Source organism: Lissotriton vulgaris, chromosome 2_1, assembly GCF_964263255.1.
Source record: "Lissotriton vulgaris chromosome 2_1, aLisVul1.2, whole genome shotgun sequence".
Taxonomy (NCBI): domain Eukaryota; kingdom Metazoa; phylum Chordata; class Amphibia; order Caudata; family Salamandridae; genus Lissotriton; species Lissotriton vulgaris.
In genome coordinates this window covers 2,031,328,204-2,031,351,686 of record NC_141687.1, presented here as the reverse complement: position 1 = coordinate 2,031,351,686, position 23,483 = coordinate 2,031,328,204, and the positions used below count along the sequence as shown (strand labels likewise).

General features: G+C 44.6%; 1 protein-coding gene across 1 annotated transcript in view; it reads right to left on the bottom strand.

The window, feature by feature from the left end:
- Window positions 1–23,483, bottom strand: part of ATP8B4 (ATPase phospholipid transporting 8B4 (putative)) — a 3,619,152-nt gene that overhangs the window by 3,427,793 nt on the left and 167,876 nt on the right. The window contains exon 3 of the mRNA XM_086958264.1: window positions 3,116–3,229. Coding sequence (XP_086814390.1) covers window positions 3,116–3,229 — 114 coding nt within the window. The remainder of the gene's footprint in view (window positions 1–3,115; window positions 3,230–23,483) is intronic.

The following is a 23,483-nucleotide window of genomic DNA, read 5'->3' as shown; positions in this document are numbered from 1 at the left end:
ATCTGAATATGTCTATCTCCATTTTCTTTTGTTGGATGATCAGCCATGGCAGTTGTCTTTAATATAAAATGGGAATGGGTCAGAGCATCCCACCTTGATTGCTTCTGCAACAAAAGTGTCTCAATGATTTTAAAAATGAGATCGGCAAATATATATGGCCTTCCACTTGCGAAAGCACTTCTTTTTTCAGGTTTAAAGCAGATAAGTGTGACAAGTCTGTGAACTCAGTTATTTTTAATGTTCCACTATATATTGAAATTCCCCATTATACGAAAATGGATAGAAATAGATATACATGTAGGTATAGGTTAGACTAATAGTTATAGGTAAGAAAAAAAGGAGGTGGATTTGCTATGTGGTAATCTGCACATCAATCAACATTCTCTTTTCATGTCCCCTTTAAATAGCATATCACACATTAAGTTCTGAGTGCAACTATGGTGTATTGATGCGTATCCACCTGATGCATCTACAAAGACGTTCTGCCCAAAATCAATCAGGTAGTATGTCACAATATTAAAGAATATATACACCAGTGCACATCTTATGCAGTCTCTTTTATCCTTTGTGCCAATATGCACTTCTTGTCCATCAATCTTCTGTTTTCAATGAACGATTCAGTCAATTCCAATAGCCGTATTGGGTTGCCAGATCAACAACTTTATTTTACAAATGCCCACGATCCACAGCCGACGCGCGTTTCGCCCTATGCGGGCTTTATCAAGGCCATTTTTTCTGATATATAAGCACACTTTTATATTTACACCCCTTCAAAATTACTTGATCCTCTCTTGTTACAAAATTATTCTCTCGGTCACTGTATCAAAAACAGTGTTCGACCGGGTGAGGAAACAAAGACTCTAAACGGAGAGATTGGACTTATCAAGGTTCCCGTAAGAATTATATTCAGATGGGTTAATAAATGGACATTGGCTGCCTTTTAATTGGTGTTTTTAGTACAGTGACAGAGAGAATAATTTTGTAACAAGAGTGGATTGTGGAGGCCACCTGGGAGGGCATTTTTACGTGGGCATTTGTAAAATAAAGTTGTTGATCTGGCAACCCAATATGGCTATTGGAATTGACAATCGTTCATTGAAAAAAGAAGATTGATGGACAAGAAGTGCATATTGGCACAAAGGATAAAAGAGACTGCATAAGATGTGCACTGGTGTATATATTCTTTAATAGTTATAGGTAGTAGGGAAGTGTGGTATAAGATGCTTTGGGTTTTTCGAATATTCATTTGGTTTTTTAGTATGGCTGCTGAGATTACAATAATCATTTCCCTTTTACTGATACATAAGATTTGAGAGTGATTATGCACAATAAATGACAGACATTATAAATAACAAGTATGGTGAGTGTCTACTGCTTTTAGGAATCAGAGTAAGGGCCTATACTTTTACAAATAACCCATGCAGAAGAGAGTTTGTCTGAAAGGGCAGCTTGACTCATTTCACTATAAATCTAAAAGAGCATAACTTACCACAGGGAAGAGTGAGAGTCACTTTTATTTAACCCTTTCCTTGAAAGAGGATACAATAAGCAATTTCCTCTTGGGGGGGTAAGAAAATATTTCTGGGTTTCACATCAATTTGAAGGGGTTCAAGACAATAGTTCATGTACAATTTACAGGCAGGTGGCCACTCAAAACCTATTTTTAGCAACAATTTTAATGAAAATTACACACTTTTCACTTGACAAAAATCTATTTTGTGCATATCTACTATGCCTTGGTGGTTTTTCTGGTTCCTGAACTTTTTGCAAGAAAACGCACGGAGTATCCTAGGGACCTTTCCTGCGGCCGAGACCCACTTGATAAAGGGTACTGTCATAGATTAAGAAGGATTGGGCAATTTGTTAACTTGAGCAATTGATTTTGATCTGTTTTGCATATGTTTTTAACAATAATAAATAGATCTATTTTATAGTTTCTCGTGTTTGCCTTGGATCTGCAACTAGATTCCCCAGTTTGTGCGGAAGGGAGTATAAGTAGTCGATTGTTTGCTTTCAAGTGGTATATGCTATTCAATAATCCAAATGAAGCCTTGTGTTTCAATTGGTTTTTCTGGTAGTTCCAAAATTTAATTTTTGTTGTTATAACCATTTTTTTAATAAATGTATCAAAGCCAAAGATAAAATAAAAAATAATGTCTCAACTGCATAGTTTTTATAATTAATGAATGTGTGCAACAATATTTCCTATGTGGAATAAACGCTACATAAGAATATTTATTCTTTGAAAAATAACACATTGGCAAATGTTATTGATACATATGTTTCTTGACGAGCTACAAAAATACTCTACAGAAGCTCCTTCTTTTTTCTCAAGTTCAGATTGCCTGGTTTCTTTCCATTGTGAGCATGACACTCAAGTATCATTTTGGACCTTCTTCAATAGACTTTATTTTATTTGACAATTCCTTCTTCTATGTCATGCGTGCTATGTTCCACTATGGTCCTTTTCTATCTTGCTTGTTGTATATGCTAATATGGTCCCGCTAAAAGGTTGCTGGGTCATATGTACACTATGGCCATTCTTCTACGCTGCAGGTTTTATGTGTCACTAGGTTCTTTCTTAAATGTAGAACGTTTATTAATTACCTTTGAAATTATATCACAATTACTTTTCTGTGCCATTGTAAGAAATTGTAGCCCAGCTACTCTGTTTAATACCGGGAAAACAAGCAGGAGAGTTGTGTTCCTTGTGGGACATATAGTAGCAGCTCATGGTACTGCAGGCTTGCGTTGTTCACTAAAGGGACATCTAATATTTGTAATGTCTATTGGCCTGGCTTTAATGTGCAAACACATGCATTTGGGCATTCTGTGCTTGTATTCATTAACATATTAAAGTCAGAGCTATTGGCTTTATCAATGTTTTGTAAAGTGGGTACAGCTTTAACACCTTAGCAGCTATGGAACGTCCAGCTCCAGTGCTGAACGTTCCATTGCGCAGGTGCAGTTGGAACGTCCAACGGCCGACGGCAGCACTCCCGAGGTAGTGGTGCCGTCGGCCGTTGGACTAGACGCAGCACTTATGAGGTTAATATAATCAGGTAACTAGTGAAATACCAACATAGAGTTATCTGTAAATAAAATTACTTTTTACCTGTAAAATCAGCAGAAAGAGAAAGTATGCGTTTGCAACTCGCTGGAACTGTTCAAACAGATTAACAGGCAAGAAAGTCAGGATGCTATACTTGGATGTTTTGATGCGATTATTCTGAAACAAAATACGAGAATGCACCAATAAATACAAAACATCATAGAATAGGTTGCCAGAAATCACTATAAAATGGGTCCTATAAATATTAAGCAAAGAAAATACTTGAACATGCTATTAAGTATAATTTTGTTTTTAATAAAGAATAATCTACAAACAAGCAGAAACATGCATGCGATTCTTGCAGACATGTTGAGATGTGGGTTTGCTCCTGCCTTAGACAAAGACTTCGATGTGGCAAGGCTGAGATTTCCGGAACATGGGCCTGAGAGTTCGATCTGGCACTTAGCACCTATATTCTACAGTACAAAACTGTTCAAAAAATAACCAGCAGTCAGATCAGTGTGTGTAGGCTAAAAAAGTTTTCTGAGCAATTTCTAATGTAGCCTAAAAAGTAGATTGGTTTTAGCCATTCTCATATTCGCTAAAGTCTGGCCTAGAGAGTAGCTGTCTGACATTGCTTATGTAAATAAGTAAAATAATACTTAGAGAGGTGTTTGTGGCCGCGGCGGCCGTTTTCAGACATTGCTTTGTTAGCGTTGTCATCCACGATTCAGCCTACAATAGAGGCATTTGGTGATATCTTGCTCTCTGTTGATATTCGAGTGCGCACTGACTGACATACAAACCTGTATGCCTCGAATATTTTGCAGCTGCACTTGAGACGCATTGCCATTACCTCCTTCTCCTTCCTTATCGCACTACCTACTCTTGGAGTGAATGTGCCCATTCACTTGCTCCTTTCAGACACTACCCAAACTCGACTATATCACCTCCTCACTCTCACCATTTCTTGTTCCTTTTTGTGCTCTGTCGTTTCGCTTCGGGGGCTGTTAGAGGTTTGCTGTGGCAATCCTTGCTCATCATTTAATCATTGTCCTTCAACATGATTAAGTGTGTACTTTGAAATGATCTTAATTTATTAATTTGTTAGCTGCTTGGGCGCCGTACATTCAGTTTAACATTTGCACTTGTGCAGCACCATTTGCTTGTGAACAATTAAGAACTGCTTTTGAGACCAACTCATAGGAAATATTATAAAGTAATTGTTTGTTGAGAGAACAACCAGTGTAACCATACAACCCTAGCCAGGTCTGCTCTCAACATTCCAGAAATCCCTGGCATTGAACCCAATCAGGGGAGGCTACTGAGGCAAAGAAGCATCGCCCCACTGAGCAGGTCAAAGAGGAAATTATAAAATGATAATAACTCGTTGTTATCATTTTAATATTTTCCATTGCTCAGCTGGGAATGGGCGGGGCTGCACTACTCACAGAGCTGGGCAGGGGAGGAGTGGTTTGCCCACTCCAAGTGCGCAGGACGCTTTGGCCGGCCACCTCGGGCCAGTCGAACTGTCATGTGCACTTTATATGTTCTCCTTGCAGGCTGCATTACATGCCCAGACTTCCAATTCTCTGGCTGAGCGTCGGTCCACGACAACATAAACTTGGGGCAACATGCTTAGACTGATTCCATGCACCCTTCAGTACATGTTGGCGTAGAGACCACCTAGCTCACAGTACCACCACAAGTCCCCCTAACCCAAACAGGGAGTGAATGGTCTCTGGCAACCCCTGAACATGACAACCCTGTCCCCTCAGGGATCATAGTAACAGATCTAGAATTATTTCGCCCAAATACTCGGCACTCTTGTTCTCAGAGAAATATACAGAGAATACACAATGGGACGTTTTCAATATATTTATTGAACCAACGTTATTCTTGTAGAGAGCACATGTGCTGCAATAATCAGTAGACAGAAGCATATGAAAGTGATTTAAAGCTCCAAAATAGTGAATAGCTGATAAAGTTTCCTCATGGTGCTAAAACAGTGTACATATGCAGGCATATAAGGCAAGGTGGTAATCAGGTGCAGTCCTACTGTGAAATCCCTACCCTATGTGAGTCTAGAGTATGTGTAGGTGTGTGTATCTAGAGCCAAGAATCCCTCCACGGGATGATCCACCGTATTACCTGGTGGGACAGACGGTAAGACCCTCATCTTGGTCACTAACTGGACACACCTCATGGAGATGTTAGGCTACTGCATGGGAAAGCCTCAGCATACAAGGACACCTTGACATCAAATGAAGTGCCTCCTCTGCTTACCCATGGAAATACTTCTTTATTTATAATACAAATCATCCTTGCAATGTATATGCAGATTAGCATTGTTATGGATATGCAGATAGCCCTTTCTCCCCATGGATGAAGGTAAAACATTTGTACAGTTTGCATAAATGCCTTGTACTCAGTTTTCGAGGACTCATGATAATGTGTGAAGCCAGATGTGTGAGCAAAAGCAGTTTCAGAGAAACCAATACAACATCGTCACGCACCCAAATATGTGCAAAAGGTCACAGTAAAATGCTATTGCACAGAAAAAGGACAGTGTAAGAAAATGTGCGGTGTTGCTACATGTACCTAACCCGGGCTCATAACAATAACATCCCCTCTTCCTCCTAGAGTTTGGTATTGTGATACAATGGTTGCCTAGACAAGCAAGCTGCATTAATATTTTTGGATCCAAGTACATATTTGATGGTGAACGTAAATTCTTGCAGACAATATAGCCATTTGGCTATGCATGGTGTAAATTTTCCAGCCCCTCTTTGGTGAACAGATCAATAAACAGTCTATGGCCCATACTTAACACAAAGCGAACTCCCCACCGATATGTTCTAAAATACTGTACCCCCCCCTTCTCCCACCAGCACGCCAAAGCCTTGTTATCTATGGTGCAACACACACTACCAGCCCTTCTAAAAGTACGAGTTTAGAAAGCTACACCTCTTTCACACCCCTTGTCTAGCTGCAATAACACTGCAGCAAGCCCATGCACACTGGCATCTGTTACCACTACAGAACCATCCTTATGACCAAATGGTTAGAGAACACCAGCACTGACAAATCCCTTTTCCCACTTCATCAAATGCTATTTGAAACTTGTTAGTCCACTCATACTTGGCTACCTTCTTCATCAAGGAACGTAAAACATGAACCTTTTCAGAAGAGTGTTTAACAACCTTTTTAGGGTAAGCAGAGGACTACTCCAAGTTTGTCAAACTGATGGGTGATAGTGCTTTCTTGATGGCTTCCATTAGTTTCAACTTGGGTTTAACCTCTTGCGAGGACAATGGGTGACCCCAACATCCCACCTCCTCTTCCCCAAATCTACACTTGTCGACTCCAAAGATCATTCCAGCTCATTCCAACAACACTTTAGATAGACGGCTCAACACACCCTGCATAATCCTCTGAAAAACCGTGAAAGGAGAGACCAAACCAAAAGGCATGCGCACAAATCAGAATGCCCCTACAAGTATGATAAAGGTGGTCATGTGGTTGGAATCTGGATGTAACCACACACTTAAAGTCTAATGAGGAAAAATTCTTGACCTTATGCACATTCATCAACATTTCATTAATTCAGGGCTGGAGAGGTCTGTCCACCCAGATGCTCTCTTTCAGATCTCTAAGATCCACACACATGCGTGGGCTCCCATTGGACACCTTGCCAAAATTATGGGACTGAGCCGCTCATAAGGTTCAATTGGTTCTATAATCCCCTCTTTAAACAAACGGTGCAATTCTTCATTTAATTGACCGCATAAATCCAAAGAGACATTGCATACTCTATGTACTTTAGGTATTAGCTATGTCTTCAAAACTATGAAATATACCAATTTTTGCAAGAACCCCAAGTACCAGGCAAACAACTTGGTATACATAGCTTTACATTTCTCCACAGTGTTTTGTGAGGTAAGTAACACTTGTTCCGGATGATTATGGCCCAGTACAACCCCTAGTGCACATTGTTCCTTCCAGCCTAGCAAAGTTTTGCCCTTTTTCACTACGTACATCCCCCCTCCCAACAGCTTTTCTGCCATTGTACATTGAAACTGCTTTGAAGTAACATAGTACAGGCAATTCAACCCACAATACCCATGTGGTTCCACATCATGAAGGTTAGTTGGCAGTCACCTAAGTTTTCCCAACTGACTTTGTCAATCAAGGTATACGAAGAACACTAGTCCACCCACATGGGAATTCATACTCCATTCACCTCAATGATGCATTTTGGTGGATGATATACTTATATACTTCACAGTATTCAATTACACCCTTCTTCTGGGTGTCAACCCCACATACCACCAGCATCCCCGCTTTTTATCAGTTTCAGTGTCTCCAACCTAATCTGCTTTGTCCCTTTGATCACTTAACTCAATTTACTTTAGACTCCTCACCATCCATTACAAATGCCTTGCGTACTCAAGAAACATTTCCTAACTTTTTGCACCTGTAACACCTGGGTTTAGCAGCCAGACAGGATTCGGACTCTGCTAAATGTCTCATACTGGCGCACGTATAGCATTGTTTTATCCTTATAGATGGTTGTGAGTCCTTAAAACATTTGTACTTGTTATCCTTTTTCTGTAGAGCACATAGCCTTTTCCCATCATTTGTTTTAGTATTCTCTTGCCCTTCAATCAAGGCTTTGACATAACAAGATGTATTTTCAATAAGTTTCAGTATACTAATATTTTTTTTCTAGAGAAGGGGTTTTCATGCCTACTAATGTTTCTTTAATTTTCATATTAGAAATTCTGTTGATCATCTGATCTCTATACGTCATACCCTGAATTTACACAATGCTGCTAGTGTTCTTAAAATCGCCACATACTGCTCAATGGTCTCTCCAGGTAACTGGGTATGAGAAAAAAAGCTTATGTCTTTTAGCTACTATGATTCCTTTCTCCAATAATTCTCCTTCAAAGCTCTCATAGCCTTTGTGTACTTGTCCCCAGACTCTACATCAGCTTCTGACTCTTCACCATTCTGTTCACTTTACCGATAGGTATAAGTCAAGTATTTAAAACCCTCCTACCTTCCACATCTAGATTATGCCTTAACTTGGCCAAGTTCCTTTTTGCCACAAACAAATTTACTCCAATGGCTTCCAGATAGGTTTCAAATGCTTCCCTCCAGACTTCCCAAGCAATTATTGGAAGCCCCTGTTGCTGCAAAAACATAGGAGGTGAAGATGGCAGAATGAGTGGACGTGTTTGCCCAATGCTCCGTCCCTGCCCAATCATAAGCACCTGAATTAGCTACCCCCCAGGCTAGATAAGCACCCCGGGGGTGGCTACACGGCACCTGAGGGCAAGTGACACGTGCTGGGGAGCCCTACAGTGCTGACGAGCCCCGGATTGGCGGGATCTGGGACTGATTTGAGAGAGACGCGCCTACAGAGAACATGGTCCGCACCTTCAGACGGGGCCTCAGAGCACCACACGCCAGAGACGGTCCCCCAATTGATGTTGCACAGGGGAGGACCGCAGAGTACGGGGTATCCACTTCCCGGTCGCCGCCTGTGATCTGCGAGGGATGCCGGCCCCAGAGGAGTGACAAAGGAAGGAGGTTGTTGCCCCCGGCTCGGGGGCTCCTACTCGGTGATTCTATGCCCAACCAGCGTCTGATGGTGCATCCAACCAGAGCAGGCTCGTGCCCTACTGGGGCCTCATTGATAGCGCGGACCGCCAGGGGTGAGTGTGCCGGGCCCGCGTCCAGCCTTGGAACCAGCCTACGCCACCATATTTGTGCTTGCCCCCCTTCAGTGGTAGCCCAGTCAGAGCTTCCCGGGCCTTGAGTAGGGTGCACACAGGACTTGCGGCGGGCTCCTCTGGCCCTGATTTCGTGGACGCCTTACCGGGCCAGCTGCTAAGGCCGAGGACTTCAGTGGTGATAGTGCTGGTGTGTGTGTGGGACCAGTTTCTTTCTGCGTGGGACTGCTGGTACTGGCCTTCCCTGGCTACTCCTTCGCGGACCACAAGGCTCCTCTGCCCCTGGGGGAGACCTCATACAGCCAGGGAAGAACCACGTAATGGACGGTCTCTGCTGGGGCACCCTTTAGGAACACATCTTCGCTTTAGTGGCGCTGTGGAAATGTGGCCGCTCTCTGGGTTCCCACCAGTGGTCGGGACGGTAGCACCTGAGTCTGCAGACTCTGCATCAACAAGGCCAAGCCCTGCACAGGACGTCTCCGTGAGTCCCCTAGTGCCAAGCCCGTAGCGGATGGCAGAAGCCATTGAACAGGCACAGTCCAGCACCATAAGGTCTCGTAGTCGTGCCTGCACATTTAGCCTTCCTCTTGGTTTGACAGGCCTCGGGGGAGTGCCAGCTGGGCTTCTGCGGCCTACTGCGATTTGCTTTCCTCCTGAGCCCTGTTACCAAAGTCCCCCTGGATCTCTCTGGGGCTCCACTAGCACCTGCAGACAATTGCAGCTGAGTGGACAAACAATTTCAGCGCCCAACCCTTTGGAGTGCCTAAGTAATCTTAGTGTCTGCGCACCTTTTGGGGCCTTTTCTCCTTCGAGAAAGAAGTGCAGAGCCATGGCCACAACCGAAGACAAAAAAGTTATATCTATCAAGCACATGTTGATTAAAGGCACAACGGACTTCGAACAAGAGAAAGCGCGCATGGAAGAACCTAAGCAACTTGGCGTAGATGGGGCTGCAGACGGCTCAGTGACCCACGAGTTCCTTGAAGCATTATTCGCATCCCTTTGGGTGGACCTACAGACAGTTAAAAAGGATCTCACTCTGGAGCTCAGGGAGGTGCGCTGGGAAATCGATGAGGTGGGGGAGAGTGGGGCAGTCTTGGAAGAAAGCTCCCTAACCAGAGATGTGGAAATTGAAGCCATTCAGCAGGAAATCATTTGCCTACAGGACCAGCAGCTAGGCCTCCAGACCCACACCAAGGACCTGGAAAACAGGTCGCAGAGAAATAACATTCACATAAGGGGCGCCCGCACAGGCGACGAGGGAACAGATCTGGAGTGCTGTGTACAGGCCCTGTTTGGAAGCATCCTGGGAGACAACATGCCGAGAAGCATCAAGCTAGATAGATGTCACAGAGTTGGCCTCCCAGGGTGCAACCTCATCCACCTGCAGACATTCTGGTCTGTGTCCACAACTTCACAGAGAAAGAGGCAATCCTCAAGGCAGCCTGTACGGACCAGAAGATATAATTTTGCAGCCACTCACTCCAGCTATTTCAAGACCTTTCAGCATCTACTCTCCTGAAATGGAAGGAATTCCGCCCAGTCACTGATCATCTACACTCTCAAGGCATCTCCTACTCCTGGGGCCATCCATTCTGCCTTTTTTTCCAAATGAACTGCAATACCCACCAGCTACGCTCTTTGACCGAGGCCTACAAAATCCTCGAGATCGCACCCTCGGATACGGTCTCATCGCGCCCCTCCTTGGAGGAGACGGCCCAGGGCGAGAACAGCTGTGGGCCCAGACAGGGCCTTACAAGATGGATCCAGCAGCCATAGCAAGGGAGAGGTGGAAGGTTATTTGATGTTTTAAACATTAGATCTCTTCAATTTGTTTAGAATTCATTTTTGTGTATTTTAAACTTGCTGTGCATTTTTAAACTTGCTCAAGCCCCACACGTTCGTCCCCAACTCAGAGCCGATTTGGAGCTGAGAGTGGGATCGAACCGACGCTGTCCTCCTTGGCCGCCATCTTGCTGGAGGCTCAAGGTTAGCATCCTAGCTGCCCTGAGCTCCCGCCCCTGAGCACATAAATTGGGCACATCCAAACAGGCACGGTAATTTGTATTGCAACACCTCTTGAGGCGGAAAGCCGAGAAGCAGTGGTGTTATTTGCTGTTTTAAACATCAGATCTCTTGAATTTGTTTAGAATTCGTTTTTGTGCATTTCAAACTTGCTGTGCATTTTTAAACTTGCTCAAGCCCCACACGTTCGTCCCCCACTCAGAGCCGATTTGGAGCTGAGAGTGGGATTGAACCGACGCTGTCCTCCTTGGCCGCCATCTTGCTGGAGGCTCAAGGTTAGCATCCTAGCTGCCCTGAACTTCCGCCTCCGACAGTTTAAATGGAGCACGACACAGGTAGGCGCAGTGGACGGGCGCAGCGGGCGCGCCGAAGGCAAGCCCGTCCGCGCCGGGACCGGGCCCAAGGCCAGAAATCCTGAGCATTTCAACACTCATTTAGAACCAGTAAGTAATAAAGATGTAGATAGGAGAAATGAGACCGTTGCCTCAGATAACAACTCTGGTCCAGATTTTAAGTACAGCTCTAATCAATTGAAAGATTTGAGAATACCCATACATCAGGACTGCACGTGCTTACACCTCGACATTGGTTTGGCCTCGTGCCAGATTTGTGGTTTATCCACAACAATTACACATAGAGGGAAGGATAAGATAAATACAAGGAGGGCGCACTTACAAGGGAAGGATAAAAAACTTTCGTTTTTGAGCTTAAACTGTAGATCTTTACCCAAGCACAAATATGAAATCTTCAATTTACTACTGGAGGAAAAACCGGACGCTCTCTTTTTGACTGAGACATGGCTCCGAAGGAGTTCAGGGCCGGATATTGCAGTGGCCGTGCCTGATAATTATGCGATTGTCAGGCTGGACTGTCTCAATAAAATAGGAGGGGGTATAGCCGTCCTCTTCAAAAAAGAATATCGCTGCGAGTTTAGGAGACTCCCTACCGTTAAAGGGGAGGTGGCGATCTTTAAGCTGGCAATTACTCCGAACTTCACCCTCTCTGGGCTGCTGGCCTATCATCTACCAGGCTCAGTGACTGATTGGATGACGGCCTTACCCAAAATCATAAGCCCCCTGGTTCTGTCTGCCGCAAACTTTTCTCTCCTTGGAGAATTTAATATTCATTTGGAGAATTTAGCATGCACTACCACAGCAGATTTTATATCAGACTTACCTGCACAGAACATGAGGTTACTAAATACAGGAGCCACACATAGTCCAGGTCATTTATTGGATCCCATTATTTCTAACTTAAGGGATGTCAATGTTTTGCCGTCACTTCCACTTAGTTGGTCAGACCACTATCTGGTTGGATTCTCCATGCAGATTGCCCCCCAGAAAGTTATCGACCCATTGGACTATCCCAGACTGATTAGAAGCTGGAAAAATCTAGATCTTGAAATGCTGAATATTCATCTAGAGGCCCACCGCCCGGGCTTAAATGGGTCGGTGCAGTCTCTGTCAGATGAGATACAAGATTGGTTAAGGGTGGCTATAGATACCTGTCTGCCACTCTCTAAAGCAAAGCGTAAGGGGAGGAGGCCACCCGCTCCTTGGTTTAACAAAATATTGAAAAAGGAAAAATCGGAATGTAAAGTTCTGGAGCGGAGATGGAGAAAGCATTATCTCCCAGAAGCAAAAACAGAATATAAAAACAAGCTGAAAAATTATCGGTCTCTCTGTGATTAAGCGCGAGCAAACTATGTCTGCTCCTCGATATCAGAGGCCTTAAACTGCTCCCAAATGCTATTTAAAATGGTCAAAGAGCTGGCAGGGTCAAAAACCACAGCAAGCCCCCCGGAATTAAGTAAAGGTCAATGTGAAGCCTTAGCATAGTTTTTTTATTCAGAAAGTGGACAAAATCCATCAAGGAATAGTGACAGCTAAACAATGTGACTTATACTCCGGGGCAACGCCTCCTCCTCGGAAGGGGCAAGAGTGTGGATCGGAGGTAGAGCGGCCTTTGAATAAGGGAAATGTCCTAGATAAGTGGCCCAAATTGAGTACGGAAATTCTAATTAAGCTGCTCAGCTCGATTAAGTCAGGATCCCCGAAAGACCCTCTACCTTGTAAAATTCTAAAAAAAACGCTCTCCAGACGTACTGGATATTATCACACGTTTATTAAATAGGTCCCTGCATGAAAATACAGTACCGTCTCAGTGGAAGCATGCCATGATTCAACCTATTCTGAAGAAAGCAGGAACAGACCCTAATCAGCTTTTCAATATTCGTCCAATTTCATTATTACCAATCGTTTAAAAAATTCTTGAAAAACATGTAAACCATATCTTAACTGAATTTGTCACCACCTATGAACTATTACCTCCCGATCAATCAGGATTCAGAGCAGGCTTTTCAACGGAGACCAAGCTCTTGGGGGTTATTGAAAATATCAGGAGTAGGTTGGACAAAGGAGAAACGCTGGCCCTGGTGCTGTTGGACCGCGTTTGACTCAATATCTCACACGGTCCTGGTTTCAACATTACAATCACTAGGCATCTGTGGTCCAGCATTGGAGTGGCTTATTTCCTATTTAAAGGAAAAGGTCATTTCAGGTCTTTTCTCAGAACGCATGCTCTGACATCCACAATTTTGAACATGGTGTTCCCCAGGGATCGATTTTGAGTCCTTTATTATTTAATTTATATATGAGCCCTCTGGCCAAGATTGTGGAAGAAACAGGATTAGTGATGTTTTCTTATGCGGATGATTCCCAACTTGTTGTTTCTCTGATTTCTGAGACAGTAGAAGAGGAGTCCACCCTGAAAAGTGGCTTGAAGAAAATTGTAAGATGGATGCAGGATAATTTTCTCCAACTGAATGGGGACAAAATGGAGGTTATTATCCTAGTGAATAACAAAAATTTCGGGGCCCCCACCACTGGCCAACTGAGATGGGCAGGATTCCGGTCCCAGTGGCTCAAGCATGCAATCTTGGAGTCATTATAGACGATGCGCTTAAGATACATAAGCAGGTGGAAAAAACTGCAGGAACATGCTTTGCCATTTTAAACTAGCTGAAGAAAATCTGCTGGATGCTACCTGAGCCAACCAAGAAGACGGTGGTGAATGCTCTGTTTACCTCCTGTATAGATTACGGAAATGTCCTGTACTTGGGCGCAAATAAAGCATTAATTCGCAAGCTACAGTTAGTCCAAAATTCTGCAGCTAGGCTAATATGCAGAATTCCCAGATACACCTCAACCACTAAATATCTGCGAGATTTGCACTGGTTGAAGGTGGAAAAGCGGATCAGAGTTAAGGCACTTTGCATTATGCACAAAATAAATATGGCCAGATCCCCGAAATATCTGATGACACTGGTCCACCCGTACCTTCCGCCTCGATCATTGCGCTCCTCTACCCAAAAAAAAATCACTATCCCCAGATTCAAGCTTTCCCGCGTAGGAGGCAGGTCTTTTCGCTATCAAGGCCCGATGCTGTGGAACTCCATGCCTCTTGCAGTCCGGATAAAAGATAACTACGGCAGATTTCGCAAAAGCCTAAAAACCTGGCTATTCAACATCTAAATTTCATACTCCGCAGTATTGCTTGCCCTTACAAATCTTCACGCAGGGAAACCCTTTGTGGGTAGCTGTAGCGTGTAATAAATGCAATAAAATAAATAAATAAAAATAAGGTGCTGCGTTCCCCCTCGGTGGAGACAAACAAGACGCTGATCCCTCCTCATAAGGTACTGTGCAATCTTAGAAGTGTGTCCAATTCAGGGGTGGGAGCGGAGGCGTAAACCTACTTTGAACAGAGTTGGCTCGCTCTGCCTTGGTAACCCCCATGGATTCAGACTTCCAAGTCACGAAATACTTTATGGACTACTGGTTTATTTTAGTTTTTTTCTTTTTGTTGAGGGGCTGGGGTATGGTTAAAGGGCTTCTCTTCCAACTGACTACTTATGGGTCGAGCGATGTATCTATGTCCCTCTGCAACCGCACCCTGATTTTCTGGCTCTCATATGCAGCGCAGCTAGCTTCTTGGGCCTCCCGCCACTCTAGATTTCTCTACCACCTGTACTATGGAGGTCAAACTACTTAGTCTAAATGCACAAGGTCATAACAATCCCATTAAAAGTTCTGCTATACTTTCTCTTTCAGAACACTCGCAAGGGGACATCTGTTAGCTTCAGGAAATACATTTGCTAGCACAAGACATTTATAGAATGCATACTAGGAGATTCCCACACCAGTTTTGTTCGCCGGAGAGGGGGAAGAGAGGAGGGTGGTAGTTCATTTCTCCAGCTGCTTCCAGGGAACAATCTTAGGTACCTGAGACAGGATTAAGGGTCACTTACTGGCCATCCGGGTGCAAATGGGTTCACTGCATTTCACAATAGCCACACTATACGCTCCCAACAAATGTCAGGAAAACGTTATTATGGAGGTACTTGCAGGGGTACTCCAGTCCCCAGACTTTATGGGGGGAGACTTCAACTTAGTCATGGATGGGGGTATTGGACCGCTTCGAACAACGGACAGGACAGCCAGGGGCTTTCTTCCCCAGAGGGACAGACTGCGGGCTACGCAATGTATGGCACCTACAACACCCATGGAACAAGACTACATGTTCTTTTCTGTGGCACACAAAACCTACGCCCGCTTAGACCATTTCCTAGCCTCTCCTGCACCATGGGAACAAATTACAGACTCTTCCATTGAGCCTGCTCCCTATCGGACCACGCAGCTATCACACTTACCCTCACCGCTCATACAACCCTCTCTTAGCAACCGCCCTTGCGCCTGCGTGAAACACTGCTGCATTCCCCTGATGTAGTGTCCTCCAGCAGACAATTACGGACTACTTAGAAGTTAATGATTCAGTCGAGGTTCCCCTTTCCTCAGTCTGGGAAGCCCTTAAAATAGTCACCAGATGTGCTCTTGTCGTAATTTGACGATGGCTGGGTTAGCGCTTAGCTTTGCTACACGTTATTTCCCTTAACTTGGCCTTATTCGAAAACGCCATTTTGAATGTTACGGCGGCCATTTCAGAGAATGAGCTGCCTCGTGGTCAGCATGCCCTTTAGTCCTTTGTCCGTGCCACTGACCACTCGAGTTTGCCCAGCAACAGGCTATTTTTAGTAACGGTCAAGCCTGTACATGCGCAGTTCCGACTGACCAGTCACCCCTTAGGAATGTTCCGCCAAAATGACCAGTGGTTTTGTAACCCCTCCCATGAGTTGGCTGTGTTCCAAAAATGACCATATATGTACCTATGTACCTAAAACTCTAACCATGTACCGCCTACCTTTTTATTACTGTAAATTTGTATAAAAGAAGGACTCGCACCGACGTTCGGTGTGATACTTCTCGCATTGCCGAAGGGTGCTGTAGGAATGTACCACCACCCCATGGGGTCTTAATAAACTTGTCTTTTGTACTTTTCAGTTTCCGTGCCAACAGTTCTTTTGGTGTAAGTGGGTATTCTGCGGAGCATGTAGGCCTTGGGAACCCAACACCACAAATTGGCAACCACGAAGGGACTCATCGGCGACTCGGATGCCCGAAGGAGAGGTTGTGACGAAGGATTGGAAACTCGCCATGGACGCGTACGCTGCCACTGAGTGACCCGAGTCTTGGCACCCACGGTGTTTTCTTCCCTGCCTTCTGATCTGACCTTCCAGGTGGCGCCGGTCTCCGACTGAGATCCTGCTCGTCTGTGTTGCTGTACAGTGCCCGTTTGGCTGATTCGATCAAAGACCTTGGCAGTTGGAATCTGGACATTTCAGATTTGGGTAAGATTTGTGATCAGTAAGGTAGTTTGCGGACGCTTACTGAAGTTCTATGATTGTGATTATGATTTGAGTTAGCTAACATTTTGACTTTGTGAATTTGAATATATATGTGCAGTGCACTTCACATAGGCAGGCATGTAGAGATGTTTCTCTAACTTTGTTCGTACTTTGAGCGGCACATTTGTGTGAAGTATTGTAAGTGCCATTTTTTACGGTATCACGCTTTCGTGGTACTTTTTGAACATGCCTGTTTTAAGCACACTCCGAGGGATGTGCTGTCTTGGAAATGGTACCACATATAGGTTAAATGAATCTCAGCCGGCTCCCCCAGAGGGAACACCTAATCGTGATATGTATGTTAAATTTGGCCTTCCCCCTATACTGTACAGTAAATTATGGCATAAATATACTAGAACCGATCCCGAGTTGCAATGGCCACTACATGGGTCGTTTGATTTGCGAAAGGTTCAGTTTGTGGAGCAATGTTTGTTTCAGCGCAGGTCTAGACAGGACATGTTTGATTGTGTGCGAATGTGGGAGAAAGCAGTGCGTGAACGTATGAAGCGTGATGTTGCCTTGGCGGACAAAGAGCAGCGCAAGGCTGCTCGAGATAAAGCTTTACAACTTGAGGAGAAGGAGGCGCAGGAGAAGAAAGAGGGAGGCACGGGAACGTAATTTGCAAACGACCGGTCAATTTCCTATTCGTCGTCCGCTTTATCCTGTTCTTAATAATGAAGTTGATGATTTTTCGTTATTAGATCGATCTCCGCCTCCGTATGTTCAGCCTACAGCCCCGTCTGAGGATTCCGGTGATGAAGGTCGGGATAAGTCAAGTACCAGGTTAACTGCTGAGAGAGCCGCGGAATTGCGTAGTTTTGCTAGGAAATTGAATTTGAATCACATAACTGTGTCAGAAGTTATAGCTGAAAAGGATAAGTGGTCGGAACGAGAATTGATGTGTTTTTTAACTACTTTTGCAGACGAAGTTATTGCTCGATTCCGTAAAAATTCAGTGGACTTAGAACCCAAGGATATGTCAGTCCATCATGAGAATATGCGTAAAGGTTTATTTGTTCTTGCAGATGCAGATGGGTTTTTCTCACGCTTGCTCCAGCTACGGGATGAGGCGTCCAGATTGCGGGAAGCACAAAAAACAGAAAAAGAGTCCGTGCCGGGGTCGACGGAACAGTCCAAACAGTGTTCTATCCTGGGTTCAGATAAGAATTCTAAAGTGCATGTTATGCCTATGCGTGAAGCTGCACCTCTGTATGTTCCCCCTAAAGGGGACGGTACAGATGAAGATAAAATGTCGGCAAATGCAAAGGGGTATTTATATATAATTGGGTGTATACGCCTTGGAACAGAGCAGATGTTATGGCATTGAAAAACGCTTTACCTGATCTACGTAAGAATCCGGCAGCATTCTATGAAGGGGTGGAGGGGGCCATTTCTTCTTGTGTTATGACTCTTGTTGATATAGATCTTTTTTTTGGATTAATACTTCCACCGGATATGTGGAGAGCGATTCGTAAGAGTAATGATCAAACGATGTTTGGGGCAACTTGGAAGGAGATAAGTCAGGCTGATTTAGACAGGGAACCTGCATGCAAACCATGTGACTTAATTTTAGATCTTCCAACGGCTATTTTGAACAAACTAAAAACGCTTGTTCCTCCTAAAAAGATCGATTGGACTATGTTAGCTTCATGCAAACAGAAGCCAGACAAATCGGTATCTGATTTCTTTACACGTTTTGAAGAAGCGTTTCATGATTACAATGGTCAATCATTAACAGATGATACGGGTATGCATTTGTTTGTAGATAAGTATGTGGCTAATCTCCTACCGGAGATTGCAAAAAGATTGAAAGCAAGCAAAAGTTCTTGGACCACAGCGACCCCTGCGTCTTTGTTAACCATGGCTCAGTATTACGAGCGGCAGGAAATAGAGGCTAAAGAAAGTGTTGATAAGAAAACGAAGGAATTGAAAACGAAGGTGATGTTGGCACAGGTTCGCGGTACACAATCTAGAGGGAATGATAGAGGCAGGCGTGGAGGGGGTAATGCGTCGTACGGTCGTACCGATATTGCTGAGGACCAATGTGCTTATTGTAAGGAGTTTGGGCATTGGGCTGAAGACTGTCCGGTGCTTCGTGAGCAACGCAGTCAGCGTGGTCGAGGAGGTGGGAGGTCGAGGAATAGTTATTCGGGAGCGAGAGGTGGTGGAAGTGATCGTGGTAGGTTTGAAGCGAGGGGTCGTGGTCAGGATGAATGAAACACTTTTGATAGACGGAATCAGTATCAGATATCGGAGAATGAGAATGTGGAGCATCAGGATTATGTGCATGCATAGGATTGCGTAGGATGGGGTGTGGAATCGGTTGAAGTGCCAGTAGATCAAAGAGGTCCATATGTATCAGCGGGCATTTTGGGTTCTACTGATCAGTTTTTAGTTGACACAGGAGCTACTCGTAGTGCTTTGTCTAAAAACTTGGTTCCAAGGGCTCCCCTGTCTGGCGAAACGATAACATGTATAGGGTTTGATGGCACACCCTCTCCTAGCCCATAATCACAACCTCTTGCACTTTGTATTGACAAATTTTTCAGTTTTTGTCCATTTTTGTTGTCGCCTCACACTCCAGATAACATTATGGGTATTGATTTGCTCAAATATTTTCGAGCAACGATACGCTGCGCTCCAGAAGGAGTGCGGGTTATTTTGAATGATAATTACCCAGATTCAGACAGATTTTGTACAATGAAGGAAATTGAAGCATTAGCCTCTTTCCCACATACGTTATGGGCGACATCAGATACGAATGTGGGACAGATGCTCATTCCACCTATTCGAATTACTGTCAAGGAGGGAGTACTTTTGCCACGTGTACCACAGTACAAGATCTCTAGGGAAGGTGAAATTGCCTTGACGCACATCGTTCAGGATTTGATTATTGCAGGAGTAGTGGAGGAAGTTCCTTACAATGTCTGTAACAGCCCTATTCTTCCGATCCTTAAGAAAGACACTGACGATAAAGTCTATCGATTTATTATTGATTTGAGAGAAATTAACAAAATTGTCATTCCCCAATACCCGGTGGTGTCTGACATCACGACATTGCTTACCTTGGTCCCCCCCAACTGCAACGACCTTTACTGTTATTGACCTTAAGAACGCGTTCTTTTCCATTCCCATACATCCTGACAGCAGATACTTGTTTGGCTTTACGTTAAATAATAAATCGTATAGATTTTGTCGAGTTCCCCAAGGTTACACAGAGAGTCCTAGCATCTATAGCCAGGCTTTAAAAAGACAGCTTGACTCTTTTGAATTGCAATCTGGAGTAGCCCTTATACAGTATGTTGATGATCTCCTGTTGGCTGCAGACACCTATGCACAATGTGAGGAGAGTACACTTGCTTTGCTTTCCTTTTTGGCTCAGAATAATCATAAAGTCTCTAAGAAAAAGCTACAATACTGTAGACCCAAGGTGACCTACCTCGGTCATCTTTTGTATAAGGAGGGGCGTGCATTAACATCAGATCGAATTCAAGCGATTTTAGATACGCCAGTTCCCCGTACTCAGAGAGATGTACGCGCCTTCATAGGACTAACGTCCTTTTGTAGACAGTGGATCATGGGGTTTTCGCACATTATCACACCTTTGCTAGCGTTATTGGTCAAAACTACACCAATGCCCCTTGAATGGACAGATGAATGTCAAAATGCTTTTGAACAATTGAGACAGGCCCTTTGCTCTGCACCCGTGTTAGGTACACCAGATTATACAAAGATTTTCACGTTGTACGTGCACGAGAAAGATGGGTGCGCGTTATCAGTGTTAGTGCAGGCACACGGGGATAAGCAGAGGCCATGTGCGTATTTCTCAGCCATTCTTGATCCTGTAGCGCGAGGGTTACCTGGGTGTTTCCGAGCAGTCGCAGCGACAGCAGTAGCTATACGGCAAAGTGAGGGAATAGTTTTGTCACACAAATTGTTGGTGTTAGTTCCCCATGCAGTAGATGCCCTGTTAAATCAAACGAAGACGCAGTATCTCACGAGTGCACGTTTAACAGGATATGAGCTCACACTTTTGGCGCCGCATATCACACTGAAAAGATGCGCTACCCTGAACCCTGCCACTTTATTGCCATATCCGGTTGAAGAGGGTCAGGAGGAAAAACACCATGATTGTGTTTTCCTGACCGAGGAACAAACAAAGGGTCGTGTCGACTTACAGGATATGCCACTTCCAGATGTGGATGGGGAACTGTGGGTTGATGGATCGTGTTTGAGGCTGCCAGATGGCACAACTTCTGCAGCATATGCGATCACGACACTTAAGACGGTGGTAGAAACCGCGCGAATACCCCAGAAATCAGCCCAAGCAGCGGAGCTGATAGCTTTGACAAGAGCCTGCGAACTGAGTGCTGGCTTATGTGTGAACATCTACACAGATAGCCGGTACGCCTTAGGAGTAGCGCATGACTTCGGCCTACTCTGGAGAGAGCGTGGGTTTTTGACTGCGCATGGAGTACACATTATGCACGGAGAACTAGTGCGTGATCTCCTAAACGCGTTACTTTGTCCAAAGAAAGTGGCGATAATCAAATGCAGTGCACATAAAAAGGTCACTGACAAAGTGGGACAAGACAATGCCTTTGCAGACAGTATAGCAAGACAAACAGCTATGTCACGAAATGACTCCCCCATGTATGTAGTGAAGTCGCAGGCCGAGCGATGGCATGATGCTAGAGCAGAGATATTAGACATCCAGAAATCAGCGACTGAAGCAGAACTCGTAACATGGGCAGCAGAGGGGGTGCTGGATGATGAGGGTTGTTGGAGGAGCAAGGATATGGAATGGTGGAAATTGCCTGCAGCTTACTTGCAAGCGATGGTCCAGATGACACATGGGTTGGCACATGTTGGAGCTCTTGCGATCACTCGATTGCTAACACGAGTTTGGGAGCATCCTGAGATTGCCAACACTGCCAAGAGAGTAGTGCAGACTTGTTTGATATGTTTACAGCACAATCTTGCAAAAGGGACGCGTACTCCGAAAGGAGGGTTCGTTCCACCTTCTGCACCATTCGAGGTACTTCAAATGGATTATATCCAGCTTGAGCGTTGCAATAACCTTAAGTATGTCTTAGTGGTGGTATGTGCCTTTAGCAAATGGGTTGAGGCTTTCCCCACGAGAGATAATACGGCTTTGACAAAGGGCTAAGGTTTTGCTCAAAGAGTACTTTCCTCGATATGGAGTTTGCACATTTTTGTGGAGCGATAATGGTCCTCATTTTGTTGGGAAAATTGTGGAATATGTGCTGAAAGGATTGGGGATTCAGCAAAAGTTTCATGCTGTGTTTCATCCTCAATCCGCAGGTCTTGTCGAACGGTACAATGCCACTTTGAAACTAAAACTGGCTAAGATTGTGGCGTCCACGTCTTTGAAATGGCCGGATGCCTTGCAGTTAGCATTACTCTCTATTAGATCAGTGCCCCACTCTCGAACTGGCCTCACACCTTATGAAGTGGTGTTTGGAAGGCCAATGAATATATGGGGAATTCCTAAGCCGCGATTGTTACAAGATGTGCCTTGTATAATGATGAACGATTATTTGGCACGATTAACAAATGATTTACTTTCCATTCACCAACAGGTTCGAGAAGCGCTCCCTGACAAGTCCATTGGAGAGGCTCACAATCTTCGTCCTGGTGATTTCGTTATGGTAAAATCGTTTGAGAGAGCAAACAGCTTGGAACTGAGGTGGCGTGGCCCCGAGCAAGTCCTGCTTGCGACTCGAACGGCTGTGCGAGTGACCAACAGGAAGCGGTGGGTGCATTCAACTCACTGCCGTCGCGTCTCTCCGGACCTGGTGAATCCTACTGTGCTGTCTGACTACAGAGACATCTTGGACGAGGAAAAGAGCCCAGCTGTGACGTCGGCCGAATCGGAGGGAGCCTTCCCGGACCACACTGTTTCTGGACAACAGCGTTACAATCTGGGGCCACGATAGGAAAGAAGATTTTTTTTTGGTGCGAGACTGGTTGAGTTACCGCTCTGGGATTTGTGAAACGGAAGCCGGGAATCTCAAGGGGGGGGATCAGTTCTGCCAAGAGTAGCGACACCCGTCTTGACCCCGGAGAAGAAAACAACGGCTACCTCGGAGCTCAGCACTCATATTTTTATTTTTTTAGTTGTATATTTGAGACATTGTGAACTCTTTTGAACTATGGCGTATTCTGCATCACGAGACAAAAGAATTCTTGGTGCTATATTGTTTGTATTGACAATTGTGGTAGCCTGGGTAGTAGAACTTGTGGTGCCTGTGCGAGAACATTTGCTGCCGACTACCCCGGCTCCATCTGAACATTTTCATTTCACCTTACCCTACCATGAAGAATGGCACCGACAGACTTACTTGAACAATAGCTTCATTCAAATCTTGCATCATACTCACAATATGACGAACACTTCTAATTGTTGGGTATGTGGGATGTTGCCTGGGCACCAGAAGAAAGGAGGCACACCACTTATCCCACTTCCGTTTTCCCACAATGGCTCTTGTAATGCCTGGTATACTCTTCTATTCACTCTGCGATGGCCAACAAAAGGGGGGGTGCTTTTCCGTTCAAACAAGATATGTTATCATGATCGGGACGGCTATCCACAAGCTGAGGGTACTCGATTTGAATGGGAAGAGTACCGCCCCGACAACGTGTCTGCACCCCGAATCTACAGTAATCAACGGAACATCAATATGTCCAGCTCTCATGTTATTAATGTTATAGATACTAAAGCTGATCTTTGTATACGAAATAAAGGTACAATCCCTGTTGGAAAAAGTGAATGTAACACCACACTTACATTTGACAGTCCGAATGGCATATCCTTTGTGGCATCTCGAAATACATACTT